The sequence below is a fragment of the Piliocolobus tephrosceles genome, chromosome X, assembly GCF_002776525.5.
Source record: "Piliocolobus tephrosceles isolate RC106 chromosome X, ASM277652v3, whole genome shotgun sequence".
NCBI lineage: Eukaryota > Metazoa > Chordata > Mammalia > Primates > Cercopithecidae > Piliocolobus > Piliocolobus tephrosceles.
In genome coordinates this window covers 88739427-88761451 of record NC_045455.1, presented here as the reverse complement: position 1 = coordinate 88761451, position 22025 = coordinate 88739427, and the positions used below count along the sequence as shown (strand labels likewise).

Below are 22025 nucleotides of genomic sequence, written 5' to 3'. Positions count from 1 at the left end.
GCCACCCGTGTGGCATCATGCAGCTCAAAAAGTTCCAGATTTCTGGATTACGGATGCTCAACCTATACTGTTGTTGCTACTGAACAAAATACAAAACACATCAAAGACTGACTATGTAAAAATTATGAACTTCTGTATGGCAAAGTCAACATAAATAAAGACAAGTGACAAACAAGGAGAATTATTTGCATGTTAATATCCAGACTATGTAAAGGCTTAATATACAGATTAAAAAAAAAAAAAAAAAACCCTTTACAAAACAAGAAAAGAAAAAACCAATTTAAAAAATAGGCAAAGGAAAATAATAGCCAATTCAGAGTAGAAATATAAATGCCTATATAATACACGACTGGGAAATAACAATTAAAACAATGACAAAATATCATTGTGCCCATCACTTTGGCACAATAAAAGTGACTTAGTGTCCATCCAGTGCTAGCCTGAGTATGGAGAAATGGACATTCCCAACTGTTGCTGCTGGGAGTATAAACTGGCACGGCGTGTTGTAGAGGCAATTTTGGTAACACATTTAAAATAATGCAACCTCGTTCTCCCAGGTGTCGATGCCAGGTAAGTATCTGTGCATGTACCGAAACAAGCATAAATACGGCTGCTTATTTATAACAGAAGTCTGAAAATACCCTAAATGTTTATCAACAGGAGAATGATTTATTTAAATTATGCTATAATTTTGTTGGGGAATGCCGGGCAACGGTTAAAATGGAAGCAGTTCCATATGAATTAACATGGCAAAACTTCCGAGACAGCGAAACAAGGATGCTGAACACATGTGGATCCCACTCATGAAAAACAAACAACCGGTTGGGCGCAGTGGCTCACATCTGCAATCCCAGCACTTAGGGAGTCTGAGGCGGGCAGATCACTTGAGGTCAGGAGTTCGAGACCAGCCTGGCCAACATGGTGAAACCTCATCTCTACTAAAAATACAAAAAGTAGCCAGGCATAGTGGCAAGCACCTATAATCCCAGCTACTCAGGAAGCTTAGGCACAAAAATCACTTGAACCTGGGAGGCGGAGGTTGCAGTGGGCCGAGATCGCGCCACTGCACTCCAGCCTAGGTGACAGAGCGAGACTCTGTCTCACAAAAAGAAAAAGAAACAACCACTGTAAGTCCCCATAAAAATGTAACTGTGGCTTCCTATTTGGACATATGTATTTAATTAAATACATAGAAAAGGGTTTGGTGGGATCAGGGTATTTCAAAGGAACACGAGACTGAGAAGCTGGGGAGGAAGCAGAGTACTCAGGGAAACTTCTAGGTTTGTTTGGCACTGAAATTTTATTATAAGAATGTATGCATGTATCATTTGTACGCTTAAAAATAAAATAGAGCTTTCCATGCAAAAAGTCCACTTTCTCGCTCCCTGTCCCTGCCTGTTACACATTTTTTTAAAGAGGTGGGTGTCTCGCTATGTTGTCCAGGCTGATCTCGAACTCCTAGGCTCAAGCAATCTGCCTGTCTGTTGCATACTCTTCATATACAATTACTTCCCAAACCCTTTCAATTTTAAAAGTTCATTTCCTGCATGTCTAGTCTGTTCCATTTCCGTTTAAATCTACCTAGTTCAAGTCAGCTCCCTTCACTTAACCCACTGAGTCTCCTTTCCTTCAGTTTCATACTGCAAATAGACAAGTTTAATTTATAGACCCTGAATCTTTCTCCCTAGGAATTTTCCCAGACATCTCTTGAATTACATGGTAAAATTCACAACAATTTTTTCATGTTCATTATTTAGTTATTTTCATATATCCAAATCCATTCCACAAATTTGGGTCTCAAATAAAATACAATAATATTAACAATGCAACTGAAGCCCAACTAAGCCACAGTTCACTTCTCTGCTTTAAGTTTAGCCTAAGGGACCCATCAGCCTTTAGCAAAATTCCCATGTTATGTTTATGAACAATCAAAGTCATGAGTTCTAAGTGCTCCGTAGTGGCCTACGTGGACTTAACAACTAATCTTGAATTTGATAATCTTGAATTTGATACACTGCGTGGGTTTTCGTCCGTAGGAGACAGTAGATCTAAAGCACTGGGACGCCATTCCCTTCACCCTGCTCAGAGCAGAAGTCTATGCAACCTCTCCCAACACTGAGCCTGCAACTCAAAAAATCTTCTCAGAAGTCCACTCCATCCCTCTAAGGCTGGGCCAAGTCGTGCACAGAACCTCACACGGTTTCACCAACTGGAAAAGTCTAGACCACCGCTGAGCTAACTAAAGTAAATGATCTAACCTTGCCCCTCAATGCAGTAATCCTGCATCCCTGAAAGTAATAAACATTTCCCCTCTCAACCTCAATCTCCTATCCTCTACTACTCGCATTTGCTTATTGTCCCTTATTTCCATTCTCATCCTTGGGATTTTATTTGTTCCCAACCCTTTCTAAGTTGCTCCTTCTAGGTCCTGCATTCCGTTCTAAACAAACTCCCTTGCCTTACCAACCTGTGGCATTTTCTAGTTTCCTACTGCTACTTACTCTGAATCACAAAAGTGCCCAAGATTCAGCCATACTATGACCCTCAACCCTCCTCTCTCTGAGGCCATCTCCCAACCTCCTCCTCATCCACCGACGGCCTGATTCACGGTTTCTCTTTCCGCTCCACCTCCTGCACCAACCTTGACTTGTCAGTGTCTGGGCAGCTTCCTGACATGCATGTACCTCAATCCCTTACAATTCAAGAACCTTTATCTCTTACTCACCCACCCATTTCCAGGTCCCTAATCTGGAACCACCCACCTCACACAGGTCTACTAAGACAAGGAGTGGAAGGTAATTATGCTAAAGTTGAGTTGAGGAGCTTAAGAAAAGTTGGAAACCAACTGGAAAAGTCCTAGAGGAATCTAAAAAGAAGAGTAATCAGGGAGAATTAGTAAAAAGATTTTACTGGCTTGATGCCACAATCTGAAGTAGCCTAATTTTCCCATTAATTTCTCTGTTGAAAAAAATTATTTTAGCATATACATGTTTTCCAAAATAATTACTTTTTAAGCAAAAATGTGTAAATGTTTTTGCTTTTTAAAAATTTACATCTTTTTTTGGATGCTCTTTTAACACAGAGCAACGATTTCATATTCACAGAAATACCTTGAATGACATGAATGCTCTGGAAATGACATGCAAAGGAAACCAAAAAATAATCTTTAAACTTTTGTTGAAATATTTCTAAAATTATTTATAGTCAATTTTCCTTAGAGTATACTGAATATGCCAGAATTTTGCTGTACCTGAAAGCAGCCACTATAGTTTTAAAAACATCAACCAGGACTGCATAAACATCAAATTAACACTGATAAAGGACCTCAGGACAATCTCTGTGTACTGTATTGTATTTAATTTGTAAAACCCTGGTTTTCTTATGGTTTGCTTTCTTCTTTGCTAAATAGCATAATGGGAAAGGTGGACTTCAAACTTGCTTTGGAAGTTAAACAATTTCATTCATTCATTCACTCATTCAATAAATATTTAGTAAGCACCTACTATGTGCCAGGAACTGGAATATGTGCTGGGAATACAATGGTGAGCAAAAACAAATGGGTTCCCTCCGTCATGGAACTGACAGTCTAGTGGGAGAGACAGACAATTTCATTATTAAATAAATGTATGATTATAAACTACTATAGTCCTGATATAGCTGCAACAATAATGCAAAAAAAAAAAAAAGAAAAACACTGCTTAAAAATCGGTTATGTTCTCCTCATAATTCAGAAATATCTATGAGCTCTCATTACACAAAATATCATTTATGCTCTTTTGGAGAAAAAGAATTGCTTGAAATAAACATAAGAAATTATTTACTCAAATATATTTAATAGGTATTATTTGTGAACAACTAAAATTTCGTCACTTGAGGGAGACCAAGACTTAAATTTATCTATTTTTGTATCTCTCCACGGCACATGAAAAGCTGCTATGTCCATGCAGGTTCCTTAAGAACAAGGACCCTTTCTAGCTCATTCCTTGCTGTATCCCTAGGACTGACAACAGTGCCTCCACATAATGAGATGTCTTTCCCATTTTTAATGAATGAATGAATGGATGGATGGACAATAGGGATTGAAACAGCTAAGATGATGACAGAAAAGTAGATGTGCCCCCAAATAATAACTTAAATGACTGACACTGCTCAGATTCAGGGAGCAGAGCACACAGCTACAGATGCCAGCTGATGTGGCCCTCAGGCCCACCTGAAACGATCCCAAACAGGCCATCTGAGGGTTAACTCTAGCTAACACAATCAGATCACCAATCTATGATGTATTTCTTCCAAAATCATAGATCACCCAGAGGCAGTACCTGTAAAGAGATGACTCCATTTCCTGCCTGGGTACTGCAACAGCCTCCAGGCTGGTCTCCCATCTCTACTCTCATGCTGCCCATGCCCACCCAGCAGCCAGAGGGTCTTCTCAAGCAAATCAGAACGTACCATCCACCCGCTCAGAACCCTCTCATGGCTTCCCACGGCTTTCCAAAGAAAACCCAAGCTTTAGGCCCCTGCTCTTCTGACTTTATCTTCATCTTATTCCACTCTTGCCATGCTAATTTTCTTGCCATCCTTCAAGAACTCAGGCAACCTGCACTTTCTTCTTACTGACGGTAACATTTTTGCCTCAGATCTTCAAATGATGTCTTCAAATTTCTGATCTAACATTACCTAATCAGGGACATTCCCCAACGACTGACATATGAACTAGGAACTCCCTCATCCTCTGTCCCCTTTCCCAGTCTTCTTTCTTTCGTGACAGTGACACATTACATCACACAACTGATGGCTGTCTGGTTCCCCACGAGGGTGTCAGGTACCTGAAGGCATATTTCTGTATCATCAGTTCCTAGACAGTGTCTGGCACACAATAGGAAATATATCTATCATAATTAGTCTACTCAACCACTCAGCTAGCATCCATCCCATCAGCAGGTAACATGCATGGAGCCAGTGTTCCTGTACTCTATGCAGGAGCACTGTGCAACTGTCCTCTTACGCTATGATTAGGTAACATGAGTTAAAACTGTAAAAAACAAAAATTCATTAATAAATAGAAATTAAAATCAGTTCTTTCCAGGGACACCAAAAAGATTAGTAACATAAAGCAATGGTGGTTAAAACAATATGGGGCCAATATCTATCGAGAATAAAAGTTTTTAACATAGTATGGCAGGAAATTAATTTAGTAAGAACCATCCACCAGTGAAAATTAGTGGAAATACTGAAATGAGTAACATACTTTCCAAAGATTTAAAACAAACAAAATCTCGGAAGGAAAGATATGCAATGAATAATATATTAAATCCTCTTTGATTTGTATATTCTTCTCTACACAATTCTCAAGGGAAAATTCAAAAGCCAAAAATATATTTCAAAACATATTTGCAAATGTCAGCAACATCAAATAATAAAAATGCTTTTCTATCCAAAAAATGGCTTTTCTATTAAGCATTATTTCTGAAGTTTAGAAAAATGAAGCAAAACTTAAGATGGGCTTAGAATAAATATTCTAGAATCAGTCTCTTTCAAAGAAGTATTTAAGAACTCTATTATGTTACCAATTTAATCTGCCTAAATATGAAAAAAAATTAGTAACTATTGAACTATTAAAAAACAATAATAAATAATAATAATAAAGCCAGACACAGCGGCTCATGCCTGTAATCCAACACTTTGGGAGGCTGAGGTGGGAGGATCATTTGAGGCCAGGAGTTCAAGACCAGTCTGGGCAACATAATGAGACCCTGTCTCTACCAAAAAAAAAAAAAAAAAAAAGAGACAGAGAGAGAGAGACAGAGAAGAAAAAGAAAAAAATCCCATTTGGAAAAAATAACAAACACCACAAAAATACCCCATGTTTGACAAACAAACATATAAAGCCGTAAGTAGGTAACTGTATTTTACCTCTCTGTTCAGCATGAGGGTCAGCCTAACTAAAATAAAATCATTGTATAAAGAGCACATGTGATAGGCTAACAAGGCCAAGAGAAATGTACTATTAAATGAAAAGGGAAATAATGTATATTCTGTATGAGCTGCATACTTCTGATTTTTTTTTAGAGACAGGATCTTGCTCTGTTACCCAAGCTGGAGAGTGGAGCAATCAGGGCTCACTGCCGCTTCAGCCTCCTGGGCTCAAGCGATCCTCCCACCTCAGCCTTCCAAGTAGCTGGGACTACAGATGTGCACCACCACATTCGATTAATTTTTAAAATTTTTTTGTGAGACAAGGTCTTGCTTTGCTGCCAAGGCTAGTCTCCAACTCTTGGGCTCAAGCAATTCTCCTACCTTGGCCTCCCAAAGTGCTGGGATTACAGGTGTGAGCCACCATGTCCAGGCACTGAACATTTTAAAAATACTAATAAAGTCACTGAGAAAGGGTGCCATGTTCAATTACCAAGTACATAAATTTTCCGCAAGGACAAAACTTTTAAAGTTTCATATAGACACACACAAAAAGACTGAGAAGACTTAATTGCTCAATCCACATTTGAGCATTAAGGTTATATTTGATTTTCTAAAAAAACAAGATAAACAGATCTGTAATCTAATAAAATATATGTTTAGTTTTCATTAGGGGAAACAAAATGTATTTTTGTGAGCAATTAATCAATTATTCTACACGTGTATGTGGGGAAAATGAACAAATCTTCAACAAATGTATCAAATTCAAGAATAATAGCCTATAGCCTATTTCTGGGTCATCTTATATTTCAGGGAACTATATACGATCCAGGCTTACCTCAATTCACTGTGTACAGTGTCAACTGACTAATTTAAGGGCAGGATTACACATTAGGGTATTTAATAATCAATCTTAAAGACTTCTCAAATCCTGCTTGTGAGCATCTATTTAATAGGTAACAAATCAACTAAAAATGCCATTCAATTTTGTTTCTACAATGATTAAATTGCCTACATTAAATAAAAACCAGAATTCTACATGTTATCTAAATTCCATTTGCATTTTTGAGGCAGTGTCCCACATTAGATAGAACCCTGGGCTTACGTATCAGGGAGGAGTAAGTTTGTATGCCAGCTCCACCACTTACTAACTCTGTGGGACCTTGGACAAATTAACCTCTCTGGGCCTCAGTTATCTCATAGGGTGATAATGTCTAACTTATTGGCATGTGAAAATAAAATGAACAATATTTCAAAAGAGCAAAGCGAGGTGGGGCTTACTCAGTAACTATTTTTAAAAGGGGATGGGGGGATTAAAACTTATCTACCCTAAGCCAAAAGGTCTTTTCTAGCTCTTTCCCCAGAGTGTGGCTCCTGGCAAGCCTTTTTTTAGCTTTTGATTTTTCACAGCTAAAATGGGGGAAATGACATGCTCTCTATCTAAGGCTACTGCAAGGATCCAATGAGTTAACACACACGAAAGCATTACGAAAACAACAAATGCATAAGCATGCAAAAAAAAACAAATACCCTTCATTCTTGACAGAAAAGCCAAGCAAGCAAAAAGAGAAACTGTGATTTCTCATTTGCTGCCACACATAATTGTATCTCTGTATAACGCAATGCAAACATTAATTGTATCTTGTATTAATTTACTGTGAGACTATCTTCTTCATTAAACGAGTGCCTCCTTGAAGAAAGGAGTGTCATCTTTGTTTCTTCAACAACTAACATGTTATCAGGCATAAAGATGATGCTCAGTAAGTGCTGGAATTATGGCACACTATATTTAACCTTCCTAGTATGTCATTAATACAGTGGGAAGTAGAATTACCATTTTCTTTCCGTAATCTTGTGATGAACTTCTTAGGGGGTATTACTCCAACCTTTTTCTTCTGAGTGGCTATGCTATGGAAGAGATCTGCTAAGCATGTAAGAAGGCTCTCCTTTTTCCTAGGTTGACTCTTATATGCAAGAACTTTTTCCCGAAATGGACGACAAAAATAAAGTGCTTGAAGAACTGAATTGCAGTAGCAGGTATTCCCAAACTGCAACAGAAAAAAAAAGTTTTGTTAAATTTAGGGCAACACATTTTCAAGAGAGAAATTCCCGGTGTATGGTTGAGAGAACAGAAAGAGATGACAAGTGGTTACTACTGTTACTATAATACTGACTGCATTATACTATACATTTTAAAATACAACTCTCAAAAATTCTTTAGAAATCACAAAAGTAAAGTTTTCTATCAGGTTCTTAGGTACATCCAAATTAAAACACTTAAAAACAAAAAATAAAAAAACCAGATCCCCTGAAATGTTACATGAAAAAGTCACCAGTATGACGGTCTAACAACCACTGAAATGCCAAGTCACAGTACTCATGATGCATTGAAAGACATCAAATTCTTAACTATGAATTTCTCTCTTACCGGCCACGTCATTGCATCTTACTGAACTCTACTTCTCTCCACTCTAGTAACTGGGGGGCAGGGAAATAACCCTACTTTATAAAGTAAATGACACACAGTTTGATAAATATGCATTGCCTTCTTTTTCCCTTCCATTCATAAACACTGGCTCTAAAATCTAGCTAATAAAATACCTAAAAGTCAGTCATGAAGATTTGGGGAGCACTATGAAACTATAAAAAAGGAATGAGGACAATTCTCATACTTCTACTATGGGCTGAGATCAAGTATATACAGTATTAAGTTAAAAAGGCTAGGTAGAGAAAAAATGTTTAAGATTGGGTGATATCAAATATATCTCCACAGACCATTTATTTATTTATTTATTTATTTATTTTTAAATGAGGAAGGATAAACAAAAAGCTAATAAAAGTGGTTATTTATAGAAGAGAAAAAATAAAGGAAAGATGGATGAAAATGAGAATTCTCTGAAAGTAAGTGGTTATAAAACATTTACTTTTTGCCTCCATCTTTCTAAAATAAAGAAATTTCTCACACCTGTAATCCCAGCACTTTGGGAGGCCGAGGCAGGCGGATCATGAGGTCAGGAGATCGAGACCATCCTGGCTAACACAGTGAAACCCCCTTTCCACTAAAAAAAATACAAAAAATTAGCTGGGTGTGGTGGTGGGTGCCTGTAATCCCAGCTACTCGGTAGGCTGAGGCAGGAGAATGGTGTGAACCCAGGAGGCGGAGCTTGCAGTGAGCAGAGACCATGTGCCACTGCACTCCAGCCTGGGTGACAGAGTGAGACTCCGTCTCAAAAAAACCAGCAATTTCTAAAATTAAAAACAAAAATAAAACCTAAATGTATATGGATTCAACGGTAGAAATACAGAGAAAAGAATTACTTCAGGTGACTTAAAGAATGTTTACCATACATGCCTAATGAGATAGTCTAATCATTTAAAAAAAAAAAAAAAAAACAGCAAAAAAAAATCTATTAGCCAGATGCAGTGGCTCACGCCTGTAATCCCAGCACTTAGGGAGGCCGAGGCGTGAGGACCACTTGAGGTTAGAAGCTCGAGACCAACTTGGTCAACATGGTGAAACTCCATGTCTACCAAAAATAGAAAAATTAGCCAGGCATGATGACACACACCTGTGATTCCAGCTACTCGGGAGGCTGAGGTATGAGAATCACTTGAACCCAGGAGGCAGAGGTTGCAGTGAGCCAAGATTGCACCACTACACTTCAGCTTGGGAGACAAAGCAAGACTCTGTCTCAAAAACAAACAAACAAAAAAACACATTTATTGATATTGTTATTTTGAAACTATTGTAGCTGTATCACAGGACAAAGCAAACAAGGAATTATGTTAATACCCTTAGGAACCAAAATTTTTCATGTAAAGGAAAAAAAGATGTTATAATAAAAATCAGAAAAGTAAAAGCCTTGTAAACTTAAGTTGGAAACATCAATATAAACTTATGTCTTTTTATAACTCTGAAAGTATATGTCTGTGTGTGTGCAGTATGTTTGTGTGTGTGTGTTTTCAAACTCTGTCCACTGAAAAGGTGTGGCAGCAACAAGTGTCTCCTTTACCCAGATTGTGTTCTCTAAACACCCTTTCCCATCCAAAGGAACTCGGACACCTTGAATATATGGCTGATACGAGATCTGGGATAAGAAATGTACAATGTGCAAGATTAGCCTGGGATATCTTAAATATAAGTGTCAGCTTTAATACAAAAGGATTACTGAAATGGATCAAAACACACTAACTATACAAAAATTCATAAATTTAAAATGACATTTTAGGCAGGGCACAATGGCTCATGTCTGTAATCCCAGCACTTTGGGAGGCCAAGGTAGGTGGCTCAGTTGAGGTCAGGAGTTTGAGACTAGCCTGGCCAACATGGTGAAACCCCATCTCTAACTAAAATCACAAAACTTGGTCGGGTGTGGTGGCGCACACCTGTAATCCCAGCTACCCAGGAAGCTGAGGCTGTAGATTCACTTGAACCTGGAGGCGGAGGTTGCAGTGAGCCAAGACGGTGCCACTGCACTCGGGCTTCAGCGACAGAATGAGACGTTCTCCACAAAAAAAGATACGCGTGCGTGCGTGTGTGTGTGTATACACATAATGACATTTAAAAAAAAAGAAACCCTCATGAGTCTCCACTGACAGTTGCAAACTAACATAAAAAAGGAAAACATCAAAGATTCATCCTGCCTTTCTCGTAAGACCCATATTTCAGGGGCACTAAACAGCTGCTGATGAAGGAAGTTTTTGTTTATAAAATAAGTCCAGTGAATAAAATCAGAAGAAATGGCTGTAAATAATGGATTAAGCAACAATTATCAATGGATGCTCAAAGCATTAGGTTAAAAGTTGATGCGGATCTTTAAAACAGAGGGATCAGACCTAACCCCCCATGCATTTCAGCATCGCTGAAAGTGGACAACTGAATATTGTGTGTCTTTTAATATATCTTACCTACTATGAAGTACTCTTGCCTTAAGCAAAACCACTAAACTTTAATCATGTCTCTACGTGTAACTACTAATTTACAAGACAGTCAACAGTCAGGCAATGAAAGAGACAATACCACAAAGAAGGAAAAGGCCAAGTTCGAAATGTGAATAGTCTCTAGGACAGATGACCTGGTTTCTCTACAAATGGATGACTTGAAAAAAGGTCGAAAAGGACTCAAGAGACACCACAATCAAACTGCAAATGTAAATGCTGGAGTTTACTTAGATCCTGATTTACAAATCAACTATAAAAAGTCATCTTTGGCCAGGCACAGTGGCTCACGCCTGTAATCCCAGCACTTTGGGAAGCCGAGGTGGGTGGATTACTTGAGGTCAGGAGCTCAAGACCAGCCTGGCCAACGTGGTGAAACCCTGTATCTACTAAAAATACAAAAACTAGCTGCGCATTTTACTCTTATAATCCCAGCTACTCGGGAGGCTGAGACAGGAGAATCGCTGGAACGCAGGAGGCGGAGGTTATAGTGAGCCGACATGGCAGCACCACTGCACTCCAGCCTCGGCGACAGAGGGAGAATCCGTTTCAAAAAAAAAAAAAAAAGTCATCTTTGAGACAAAAGAAGATACTTGAATATATACAGCATTGGATGATATTAAGAAATTGCTGACTTTGTTAGGTGTGATCATTAGATGATCATATTTTTTAAAACGTTCATGCCACTTAGAGACATGTAATTAAACTTGTCCCATTTATGGCCAAAATGACATGATGCCTAGGATTTCCTTTTCCAGGAAAAAAAAAAAAAGGGTCAGTGGAAGAGAATGAAAATATTGGTAATTGTTCAAGCTAGGTTAATGGGTTCATGGTGATTCATTATATTTACCTATCCTACTCTAGCTTTTCAAAGGAGGCATTTAATCTTTGAGGTAAATTGTGTCATCATGTCATTATGTGTCAAAATCATAGCAAATAAAGGACCTAATCAGATAAATTCATAGGGAAGACAGAGACTAGGCAGAGCCAATAATTTCAGGGAAAAACTTTAAAAGCTCTGCTATGTTCCATCTCCTACTTGTCTGAGTATGTTTCTTTTTTTCCACAGAGATTAAACAAATAAGATCCCTCTGCCCACTGAAAAAGGAGTTACCAACTCTTTGAAGAGGCTTGGGAGATCTAAGCCCTCTCCAGCTGAGGACCTGAGACCTCGGGAGGACAATGACTTCTCACATCCACACCGCTAGTAGGAGACAAGCACTGGTTTCAGAAAAAGAGGTGCTTAAGAGGTATGTGATTAAAGCATACTGGTATCATGATCATAAATATAACTACAGATACACTTCAATGCACCCTACCCAGGGGTTAAGTACACCTGAAACATCATCCACAATGTTACTAAGATTAATTTACTCAGTATCCTGAATAATTTGTCTTAAAAATATCTGTATTTGTATCACAATCTAATCAAGCTAATGACCAACAAATGTATTTACATCAACTAAAGAGAAGATACAATGTCCATATTTTGGAATAGACAACAGGGGAACTGAACAACTTCCACCAAGTAGGGAGATGAAAGCAAAAGAGATCATCTCAGAGTATATCAGAAATATAATGATAATGAGGATTGACCTATCTATAAAAAATATAAGAAGCAAATAGGATAGGCTAAAAAACTGGAGGGAGTCTCTATTTTGTAGACTACTGGAAGTCAGGCTCACACTTCGGTCCAACATGACTTGCTCATCTTCGGAATAAAAAGCAACAGTAACATCATGATCAATTCTCTCAGGCCTGCTATTAGTCTTCTTTTATTCACTGTCCTCAATCCCATTAAAGAAAAATTAAAGGTTGAAAGTACTACTCTTTCTCCAGAATAAGCTAATTTTGAAACTTTTCCTTCAATTTTCTTGATTTTTAATATTAACTTTCATTCAAGGTCCTAAGACCTAAAAATTATCTTTCAAGAGTACAGGCTTCGTGTAAAAGGTTTTCTGGGATGATTTTCTCTATACTCTTGTTTGTGAATGCTCAATTTCCTAAAAAACAAAACAACATTGCTTTAGTGCTGAAATCTATGCTGTGTTATCTCAGCTGGTTTTGAAGATCAAAGGTAGGTTTAAATCAGGGAGAGGAAATTTTAAAAGTTGCCACCCTACTCGAGGTCTGGTCATTGATTTTTTGATTGCTTAGTGAGTACAATCTCATTCTTGCTTTCAATGTGCTTTCTCTTAATGCCTTTTTCTCCAAACCTTAACAAACATCCCACCACAAATACTTTTTATATACCTACTACTAAGACCATTTTGATCGCACATCCCTTACACTTATTTATAAATTATATGTACTATATTATGCATATTAAAAATGTAAAGGAATGCAATTAAGAAAATGCACATTTTAGATTTTTGTCTTATTTATTACACAAGCTGTTATTTTCATGAAAAAATACTAGTTTTAAGTGAGAGCAAGGAGATTGGGTATATATTTTTGTAAAGGTTTTAGATTTTAAAACAGTAATTTGATAGTCTGGGTTTATGTTCAGTTACTTCGATATGTGGTTTTAATGGCTATCAAAACTGAAAAAGATACCTTTGTAAAGATACATAGGTAAAAGGGAAGGAGAGTCTCACTACCTACTCTTACTTTTTAAATCATGGTAGCCAATCTGTAGTCCTATCTACCAAATTAGTTTGAATCCATGTAGGAAATGCTTGCCTTGAGAGCCCCCCAGCAAGTAATGAAGCACATAGGATCTGAAACCAAACTGTCTAGGTTCAAGTCTGGTTCCACTATCTGAGCTTGGGAAATTACTAAACTGTTCTGTTTATCAGTTTCTTCATCTGCAAAAAGGGGGTAATAAAGCACCTATCTCTTAGAATTTCTCAAAGAATTAAATGAATCATCACGTAAAACACTCAGAACAGTTCCTGGCCCGTCATTGTTTCATAGCTACCTTTTTTTTTTTTTTTTTTTTTGAGACAGGGTCTTACTGTCACTCAGGCTGGAGGGCAGTGGTATGATCATGGCTCACTGCAGCCTCAACCTCCTAGGCTCAATATCCTCCCACCTCAGCCTCTGGAGTAAATGGGACCTCAGGCGTGTACCACTATGCCCCCAGCATTTTTTTTTTTTTTTTTTTTTTTAGAGACAGGGTCTCACTATGGTGCCCAAGCTGGTCTCAGATTTCTGGGTTCAAAGCAATCCTCTCGTCTTGGCCTCCCAAAGTGCTGGAATTAAAGGCATGAGCCACTGTGGCCAGCCAATAGTTGCTTTTAAAACAATCTTTTAACTAAAATTATATAATTCTCTAAAACTACATTTAAATTATAATAGACCTGCCACAGCAGAAATAAATGAGTGAGGGTGATGCCATCAACTGTTTGACATCATGGAACTTGTAGTAACATACAACCATATCATATACAGATAAAAGTACAGGCACCAGTCTCATCCTTATGTTAAAAAAAAATGCTTAGTCTATCATTTTTAGATAAAAAATAAACATCATAAATTCTAATATTTTCTTCCCATTCCCAATGGATCATCTTACACACTTCATTTGGAGACTACTGGTTTTAACCACCATAATGTCAATAGCATTACTTTGTTTAAATACTGAGGCTGGGCAGGGCGGTTCATGCCTGTAATCCCAGTACTTTGGGAGGCTGAGGCAGGAGGATTGCTTGAGACCAGGGATTCAACACCAGCACAGGCAATATAGTGAGACCCTGTCTCTACAAAAACCTTAAAACATTAGCTGAGCATGGTGGTGTGCACCTTTAGTCCCAGCTACTCAAGAGGTAAAGGCAGGAGGACGGCTTGAGACAGGGAGGTGAAGCTGCAGTGAGCCATGATCACTCACTGCACTCCAGCCTGGGTGACAGAGCAAGACCCTTTCTCAAAACAAAAACAAAAACAAACAAACAAAAAAATTCAGATAAATAAAAAGCAAAAAATAAAACTGTGAAAAGGAACCGCTTTTGCAGAAGCACAACTTCCTCCCTGTCCCCCACGCTGCGCCTGGGTGATGGTGCCTGTTCTGTGAACATGCTGAGATGTTCTAAGGGAACGCCCTCTTCCACCAACCAGTTCTTGCTTAGGTGACCCTATTTTAGAACCTTGTATTTCCACACTCCCCTACCCACCACTCTTCTTACTCCAGCAGAGTAGACCAGACATTGAGTACCTAACCCAGAAGTCTTCTTTTCATGGTCCAATGGATGTCACTCCCTCACCCCACGTTCTTACTCCACTGCCCCATGCTTCCTTGTAGGAACTGCTTTCTCTTCTCTATGCAAATTACTGTTGTGTTATCAATCAAAGCGCTTTTACAGCCCCTAAAACAGGGTTGGACACTTGGTACGGTCTAGCCAGAGGACCTGGGCTGGAAGCTCTTTTGCCAGGTTTGATACGGATATTCTCTGGACTCTCCAACAATGTAAACCTCAAGTAACCTATGGCCATCAGACGGGGAGACACTGAATGAGAATGAAATCAATGCAAAAGAAAAGAGAACCAAGAGACACTTGCCCTAATGAACTTTATAACCTAAAAATGGGAAGTTTCATTTTTATTTATTTCTATAATGGACCCTGCTCCAACTAACGACTAGAAGCAATTCAAGTTAAATAGCCTTTTATATGATAGACTAGAAAAGGAATCATAATTGTATAATAAAGATTCTGAAGGGAAGCACATTTCCTTTTTTTTTTTTTAAACAAACAGCTTAAAACCTCAGAAGACAGGAAAAGCACGTATCACAGCACCCTCGCAAATGGAGTTACTGCGGCCAGCCCGCTTGTGTGTCGAGGCCCACCTGTATTAGAAAATTAATAAACAACCATACAATAAAACAATGAAAAAAAGCTATTCAAAAACAATGCACAGACCATATTACAAGTAGGAAAGATACACTAAATTGTAGTTTAAATCACTCTCTATCAGCTCTACTTAAATAAGTATTAATCAGCTACAATATAAAAGGAAAAAAGGCAATTTGATTTAGCCAGTTAAAACAACTTGTTTTCAAAGAATTTAGCTGACGATGTAAACAGCTGGCCTGTAAGTGGGATACTTTACAGCAAATTTCCCCATCCAAAGCTCCTCAAGTCACACCAGTATTTCTCCTCTCTACTTCAATAATATCAGGAATAGCATTGTATCTATGAGATAAGCTAAGAGGAAATTCTCATTCTATGTATTATACAAATTATAGTGACAGGTAATTATCTCTCATTAAGAGTAAGCTGCCATAAGAGCCATCATCTGTAAAAATATTCTTACAAGACAAAAATATCTACAATTGAAAGTAACAGAAAACAGGTTGTCATTAAAGCACTAAGAGCAACCACTCTGTTTAGTTTTCTGCTAATTTAATTTGTGGTTATTTTCCTTCTCTCCATTCAAAAAAAAAAAAAAGCTTGGGCAATATAGCAAGATCCCATCTCTACAAATACTTTTTTAAAAAATTTGACAGACATGGTGGTGTGTCCCTGTGGTCCCAGCTACTCAGGAGGCTAAGGCAGGATTGCCTGAGCCCAGGAGGTAAAGGCTGCAGTGAGCTGTGATCACACCACCACACTCCAGTCTGCTGCATGGAATTAACCACTCTACTAGCTCTGCTGCATCTACTCTGACCACAGTTTTTTTTCTGAGTATAATTCACAATGTTTACCAACCTTTAATAGTTGGAGCTGTGACCCCTGTAGATATGTTAATTATATATATATAATAACGAGGCACAGAGACCAGAAGTTCTATTTCTATTCATCAAATGAATCTCTCTAGTGGATAAGACAAAGGGTCCTCTGATGGTCTCTTAGTAGGTTTATTCTCTCCTGCTTGTCTTAATTTTATTGTTAAGAATTCTAATTGAAATGCTGTTTTTTAAATTAGAATATAAGGCTAAATTCCAGAAAAAAATAAGTGAGAGGAGTAATGAGCAGCCTGTTCTGGAGAGAGAGAAAGGTAGGGGAGTGATGATTCTTTGTTACAGGTTATATGCATAGTGCACAGAGACAATTCCCAAAGCACAGGGAATCACACACATCACTTCAACTGCTTTCCTCAAATCCATGAGAAACCCATCTCATACGCCCTATGTATGGACTAATATTTACAGTCCACCAATCTGTTCAATGTAACTGACTGTGTTACCTATTTTATCAATATATGCATTTTAAAACACCTGCCATGGATTCACCTAATAGGACAGTACAACAGTATAAAATAAACTACCACAACAATTATATAGCACAGGTTTGTGATACCCCTCAGTGACTCAGAACAGATAACATTCAGGTAAACTTCTCAAATTTTACCAAAGTCTTAAAAATGTGTAATTACTAGAATTACCTCCATAAGAACTGGGATGCACTGTTTTCCCACATTTCACACTTTTATATCTCTAGCACTGGTACAATGACAGAAGTAAATTGTCAAATACCCCATAGATACGTGGAGGCATTTGCATAGCTAAATTTATACTTGTACATTTCTACCACTTAGTCAAGTAAATCATTCTCAAAGAATCAAGAGTTCACTTGGACTAGGCTATATATTAACACTAAATTTTGGCTATGATAAATTTCTGACAAAATAGGGACAATCAGATTGACAAGTTATAAACTATTCTATCTCTAAGATTTTAAGAAGTGAGACAACTGGCTGGGCGCAGTGGCTGATACCTGTAATCCCAGCACGTTGGGAGGCCAAGGTGGGTGGATCGTGAGGTCAGGAGATGGAGACCATCCTGGCTAACACGGTGAAACCCCATCTCTACTAAAAATAGAAAAAATTAGCCAGGCATGGTGGCGGGCGCCTGTAGTCCCAGCTACTCAGGAGGCTGAGGCAGGAGAATGGCCTGAACCCCGGGAGGTGGAGCTTGCAGTGAGCCGAGATGGCGCCACTGCACTCCTGCCTGGGTGATAGAGCGAGACTCCGTCTCAAAAAAAAAAAAAAAAAAAAGATGTCAGGCAACTTTGTTTCCCTTCCCTTGAAGTTCACTTCAAAATTCCCAATCAAGTCTCTTGGCGTTTAATTCTATTAATACAAAAGAACAATTTTTCTTTAACAACTTATGAAATGCATTCATCGTTTTTAAAACTCCTTCCAAACATGATTCTAAAAGTGTACCAATGGATACTTACATTGACTAATCCAAAATAGTGCTCATTGACTGGAAACTGTTCTGGACCAATCTCTTTCTCTAATGCCGAAGCATTGGCGCCCTATAAAATGAAAAACAAAAATCTTAGTATTTATAGTAGTCATGCACCACACAACGACGGGCCGCAACATGATGGTCCTATTAGATTACAATGGAGCTGCCCTACACAGGTGTGTCTTTATCCTTCACACTGTATTTTTAACTGTGCCTTTCTTATGTTTAGATATGTTCAGATGCACACTTACTCCCGTGTTACAACTGCCTAGAAAACACAGGAACACGCTGCATAGACCAGTAGCCTTCGAGCAATAGGCTCTACCATCTAGCTAGGCGTGCAGTAGGCTCTACCACCTCGGTTTGTGTAAAACACTCTATGATGTTCACATGCACAATGATGAAATGGCCTAACGAAGCATTTCTCACGGCATATCCTCATCGTTACACGATTGCATTTTCGTAATACTGTCATAACTACACAGGTGTTAGAGATACCCTGTAAAAAAAACTATCTGTGATCCCTATTGCTATCTAACACAAAGAAAAGAAAAAGGAGAAGAGAAAGAATGATATTGTAGAGTAAAGGCTTTTAATAATGGCTAAAAATTGGTTTCTAGGAACTTTCTCACAGAACCAAAGCCTGGATCAAGGAATTACATTCACAACATGTTCTTTTTTTCTAAGTAATGAATGAAATTTCCTGCTGTATCATGTACTCTAACAGGAGTGTAATCTGATAGCACACATCTCTGAGAGCCAAACTTCTGTGAAACTAAATATAAATATGCACATGCTCAGTGGCCTAGCAATTCTGAAGTATAAACCTGAAATTCTTACACAGAACTGAAGTTGACAAGAATGTTTACTGCAGTATCATTTATGATTGCAGCTGACAGCAGTCTAGATGGTCCATCATTGGGGAAACATACGTAAAATGTGACAGCATACTACATAGTAGAGCCAAAATAAATGAACTAGGTTTACACAAAGAAACATGAGCATCTCAAAAACACAATGTTAAATGAAAAAAAGAAAAATTTGATTAACATAAAACACCAACGTGTGTGTGTGTTTAATAGCACATGGAAAGTAGACTGAAGAATGTATATTAAATATACTATATACCTGAGTGGTGCTGGAAGAGGGATGGGCCATGGAATTGGGAATGGGGTAAAGGAGAAAAAAACAAAATCCAAGAAACAACGACCTCGCACAGACAATCACAGTGTGTCATGGTTTCAAGAATGTGATCAACTCAATTCTGTGCACCTGTGGTCCCTGACGACCATGTGAAAGTAAGGGGGAGAAATGTGGCCCTGAGCACCATAGTGGGTGATGACACATAAGCAGATATAACTAAACAGACTCTAAAATGTAGTTTGAAAGGGAAATAAAAGCAATTCTATTAATATGACTCTGAATATGTTTACCTTGAAAATTCCCAGGAAAATATACTAGATAAGTATAAATGGATAGGACATTGCTCAAAAAATACCCAAATGTCACACTGAAGAGCTGCAGAGACAACACGTCTCTTCAGCTACACTGGGCATATAGTCAACAACGCACCAGCGCTCAGAATCCCACACCTGCTGCTTCCTTCCCGCATGAGACTCCTAAACCTGGGAAGCCCAGAACCCTTGTTAGACACTGAGTCTTCAATTTCCTGATGGCTCTAGGCTGAAAAGGAGGACTGATAAAGGTATATGGCGAGTCGGCAGTCAAGTTCCACCAAAACAAGACGTTTCTTCTAACATCTTCCAGCCAACCAGCACTTCTATATACAGGATACTGTCTTTATTTTTTTGACTTGGGAATCAATTTTAGGTTTTATATAAAACCTTGATACCATCACTAGTTAACAGACATCATTTATTTCTAAATTTGGATGGCAGTATGTCATAACAATACCAAATTCAATTATTACAGCAACTTCACGATCCACTAAAAACTGATGGGAATATGGCAAGCCCTATTAGCCCTCACCCTGCCAGCTCAAAAGTTCCTCATATATGTTGAAAATAACAAACAAACCCGGGTTTTTAACACCTGTCGTAAAAATTCAAACTGATACTGGCTTATTCAAATGAGTATAATCCTTTCCCCCCACCAAAACAGAAGAAAGGTGCCATCAACCAAAATACAACCTCAAATACTTACCTACCTAGAACAATAAAATACCAGTGCATACACCTTAGGAAGGCATTTCTGGCCTTTAAGATGCACTAAGAACAAGGTAACGGGTGAAGATTATCCCTCCACTGTTAGCCGAATCACATGCCACTCACCTTGTATTCTAACCACCCCACATATCCACCTGTCACCATATGTACCACGTACTTTCACGCCTGCTTAGTAAGCTCTTCTCCCACTCCCTTGTTCTCACAGTAGTTTCAACTATGGGTCAGGTATTGTCTCTCTGTGCCTCAGTTTCCCAACTGTTAAAGAAAAACGTTAGCAACTACTTTATAGGGTGACTATAAATTAAAGAATTTTAACTTTTCTAAGGCAGCTGGTGGCGCATGCACACAAGCAGGTGTCCAACAAATGTTGGTCCTCTTCTTACCCTTCCCTTCAAACAAAAAGAAAACAGTCACAGTAATACATCTTTTCTGCTCCGTGCAAAAGCTATGACAAGAGGAAAATCAGAAGACAAAACAAGACAGCTATAATACAAAAAAATAGATATCCTTCTTAGTTTAGCAGACAAGAGCCAATTCCCTCAAGCGGCCCCCAGAGGTATCATCACTGTACTCCCCCACACAGCCTAACAACAAAGCAGAACCATAATCCAATTCAGAAATCTGAGAACAGTAGGCCAAGAGTGGTAAGGTAGCAAGAGCTGTAGATCATCATCATTTAATCTTTCTGGATTTAAGAATCTTCATTTGGCCGGGCGCGGTGGCTCAAGCCTGTAATCCCAGCACTTTGGGAGGCCGAGACGGGCGGATCACGAGGTCAGGAGATCGAGACCATCCTGGCTAATACGGTGAAACCCCGTCTCTAATAGAAAATACAAAAAACTAGCCGGGCGAGGTGGCGGGCGCCTGTAGTCCCAGCTACTCGGGAGGCTGAGGCAGGAGAATGGCGTAAACCCGGGAGGCGGAGCTTGCAGTGAGCTGAGATCTGGCCACTGCACTCCAGCCCAGGGGACAGAGCAAGACTCCGTCTCAAAAAAAAAAAAAAAAAGAATCTTCATTTGCAAAATAAAAGGGTCAGAATCCTCAGTGATTTTCAAAACTCCCAGTTACAAATTTTCTGTTGGGTTTTCAAGTAAGCCTTTACATGAACTAAGATTTTCATGGCTAAAACTATTCAGAAAATTAAAAGATTATGTGATTTCTAAAATTCCTTCTCACTCAACATTCTATCGTTTCCGATGACTTTCATCAATGCTTCTGAAGACATTACTGTTTTAACACAAAACTCTAGGGAAGTCTAAGACAATCAATATATGCCAAGCCAAGCCCACAATTCAACAGCTTGAAGAATGATGGTTAGGACAGACTGACGGTAGCAGATTGAAAAGAAAAGTACAAAGAAGGAAGAGTACTCACCTTATTACAGTTCTAAACTAAGGCACAGCACCATAAACTATGCCTTCCTGTGGTAATGACTGTGCAGCAGATTCTGCAGATGCAGGAGAAGCATGCTTATTGCATGCATTCAAGGTTTTCCTCAACAAAATGATCAGGGTACACTCCTCTCTCTAGCCTAATGCTAACTAAAAAGACAAAAGATTATACTAAGCAATTGGTTTCTGCTGAGTTGTTTTTAAATTTAACAGCGTTTTCAACACCAAAGTTAGATACAACTGGTGAAAACCAACTGCAAAGTTAAAATTTTGCTGTTCGATTGCTACCATCTTTAAGACATTCCTGAAGGATTTTGTTGAAGGCTGACAAATCCTATCATATCACATAATAGTCACACAATCACCCAAAAATTTAAAGTGAGCCTAGAAAAAGTAAACATTCAATAATAATAGCTCCATTACTACATTTAAGAAGTATGACCCTATCAAAACTAACAATAGCTTTTA

At 38.5% G+C, this 22025-nt stretch overlaps 1 protein-coding gene across 5 annotated transcripts in view; it reads right to left on the bottom strand.

Annotated features, from left to right (window-relative positions):
- The window catches only part of USP12 (ubiquitin specific peptidase 12), a 113442-nt gene that overhangs the window by 40214 nt on the left and 51203 nt on the right, over window positions 1-22025 (bottom strand). For 3 of the 5 annotated variants that reach the window (XM_023208713.2, XM_023208715.2, XM_023208712.2), the window contains exons 2-3: window positions 17967-18047; window positions 7748-7961 (exon numbers count right to left, since the gene is read on the bottom strand). In XM_023208713.2, coding sequence (XP_023064481.1) covers window positions 7748-7961; window positions 17967-18047 — 295 coding nt within the window. Of the gene's footprint in view, window positions 1-3503; window positions 3587-7747; window positions 7962-17966; window positions 18050-22025 lie in introns of those variants that run through there. The other 2 variants (XM_023208716.2, XM_023208717.2) reach the window with 2 other exon arrangements.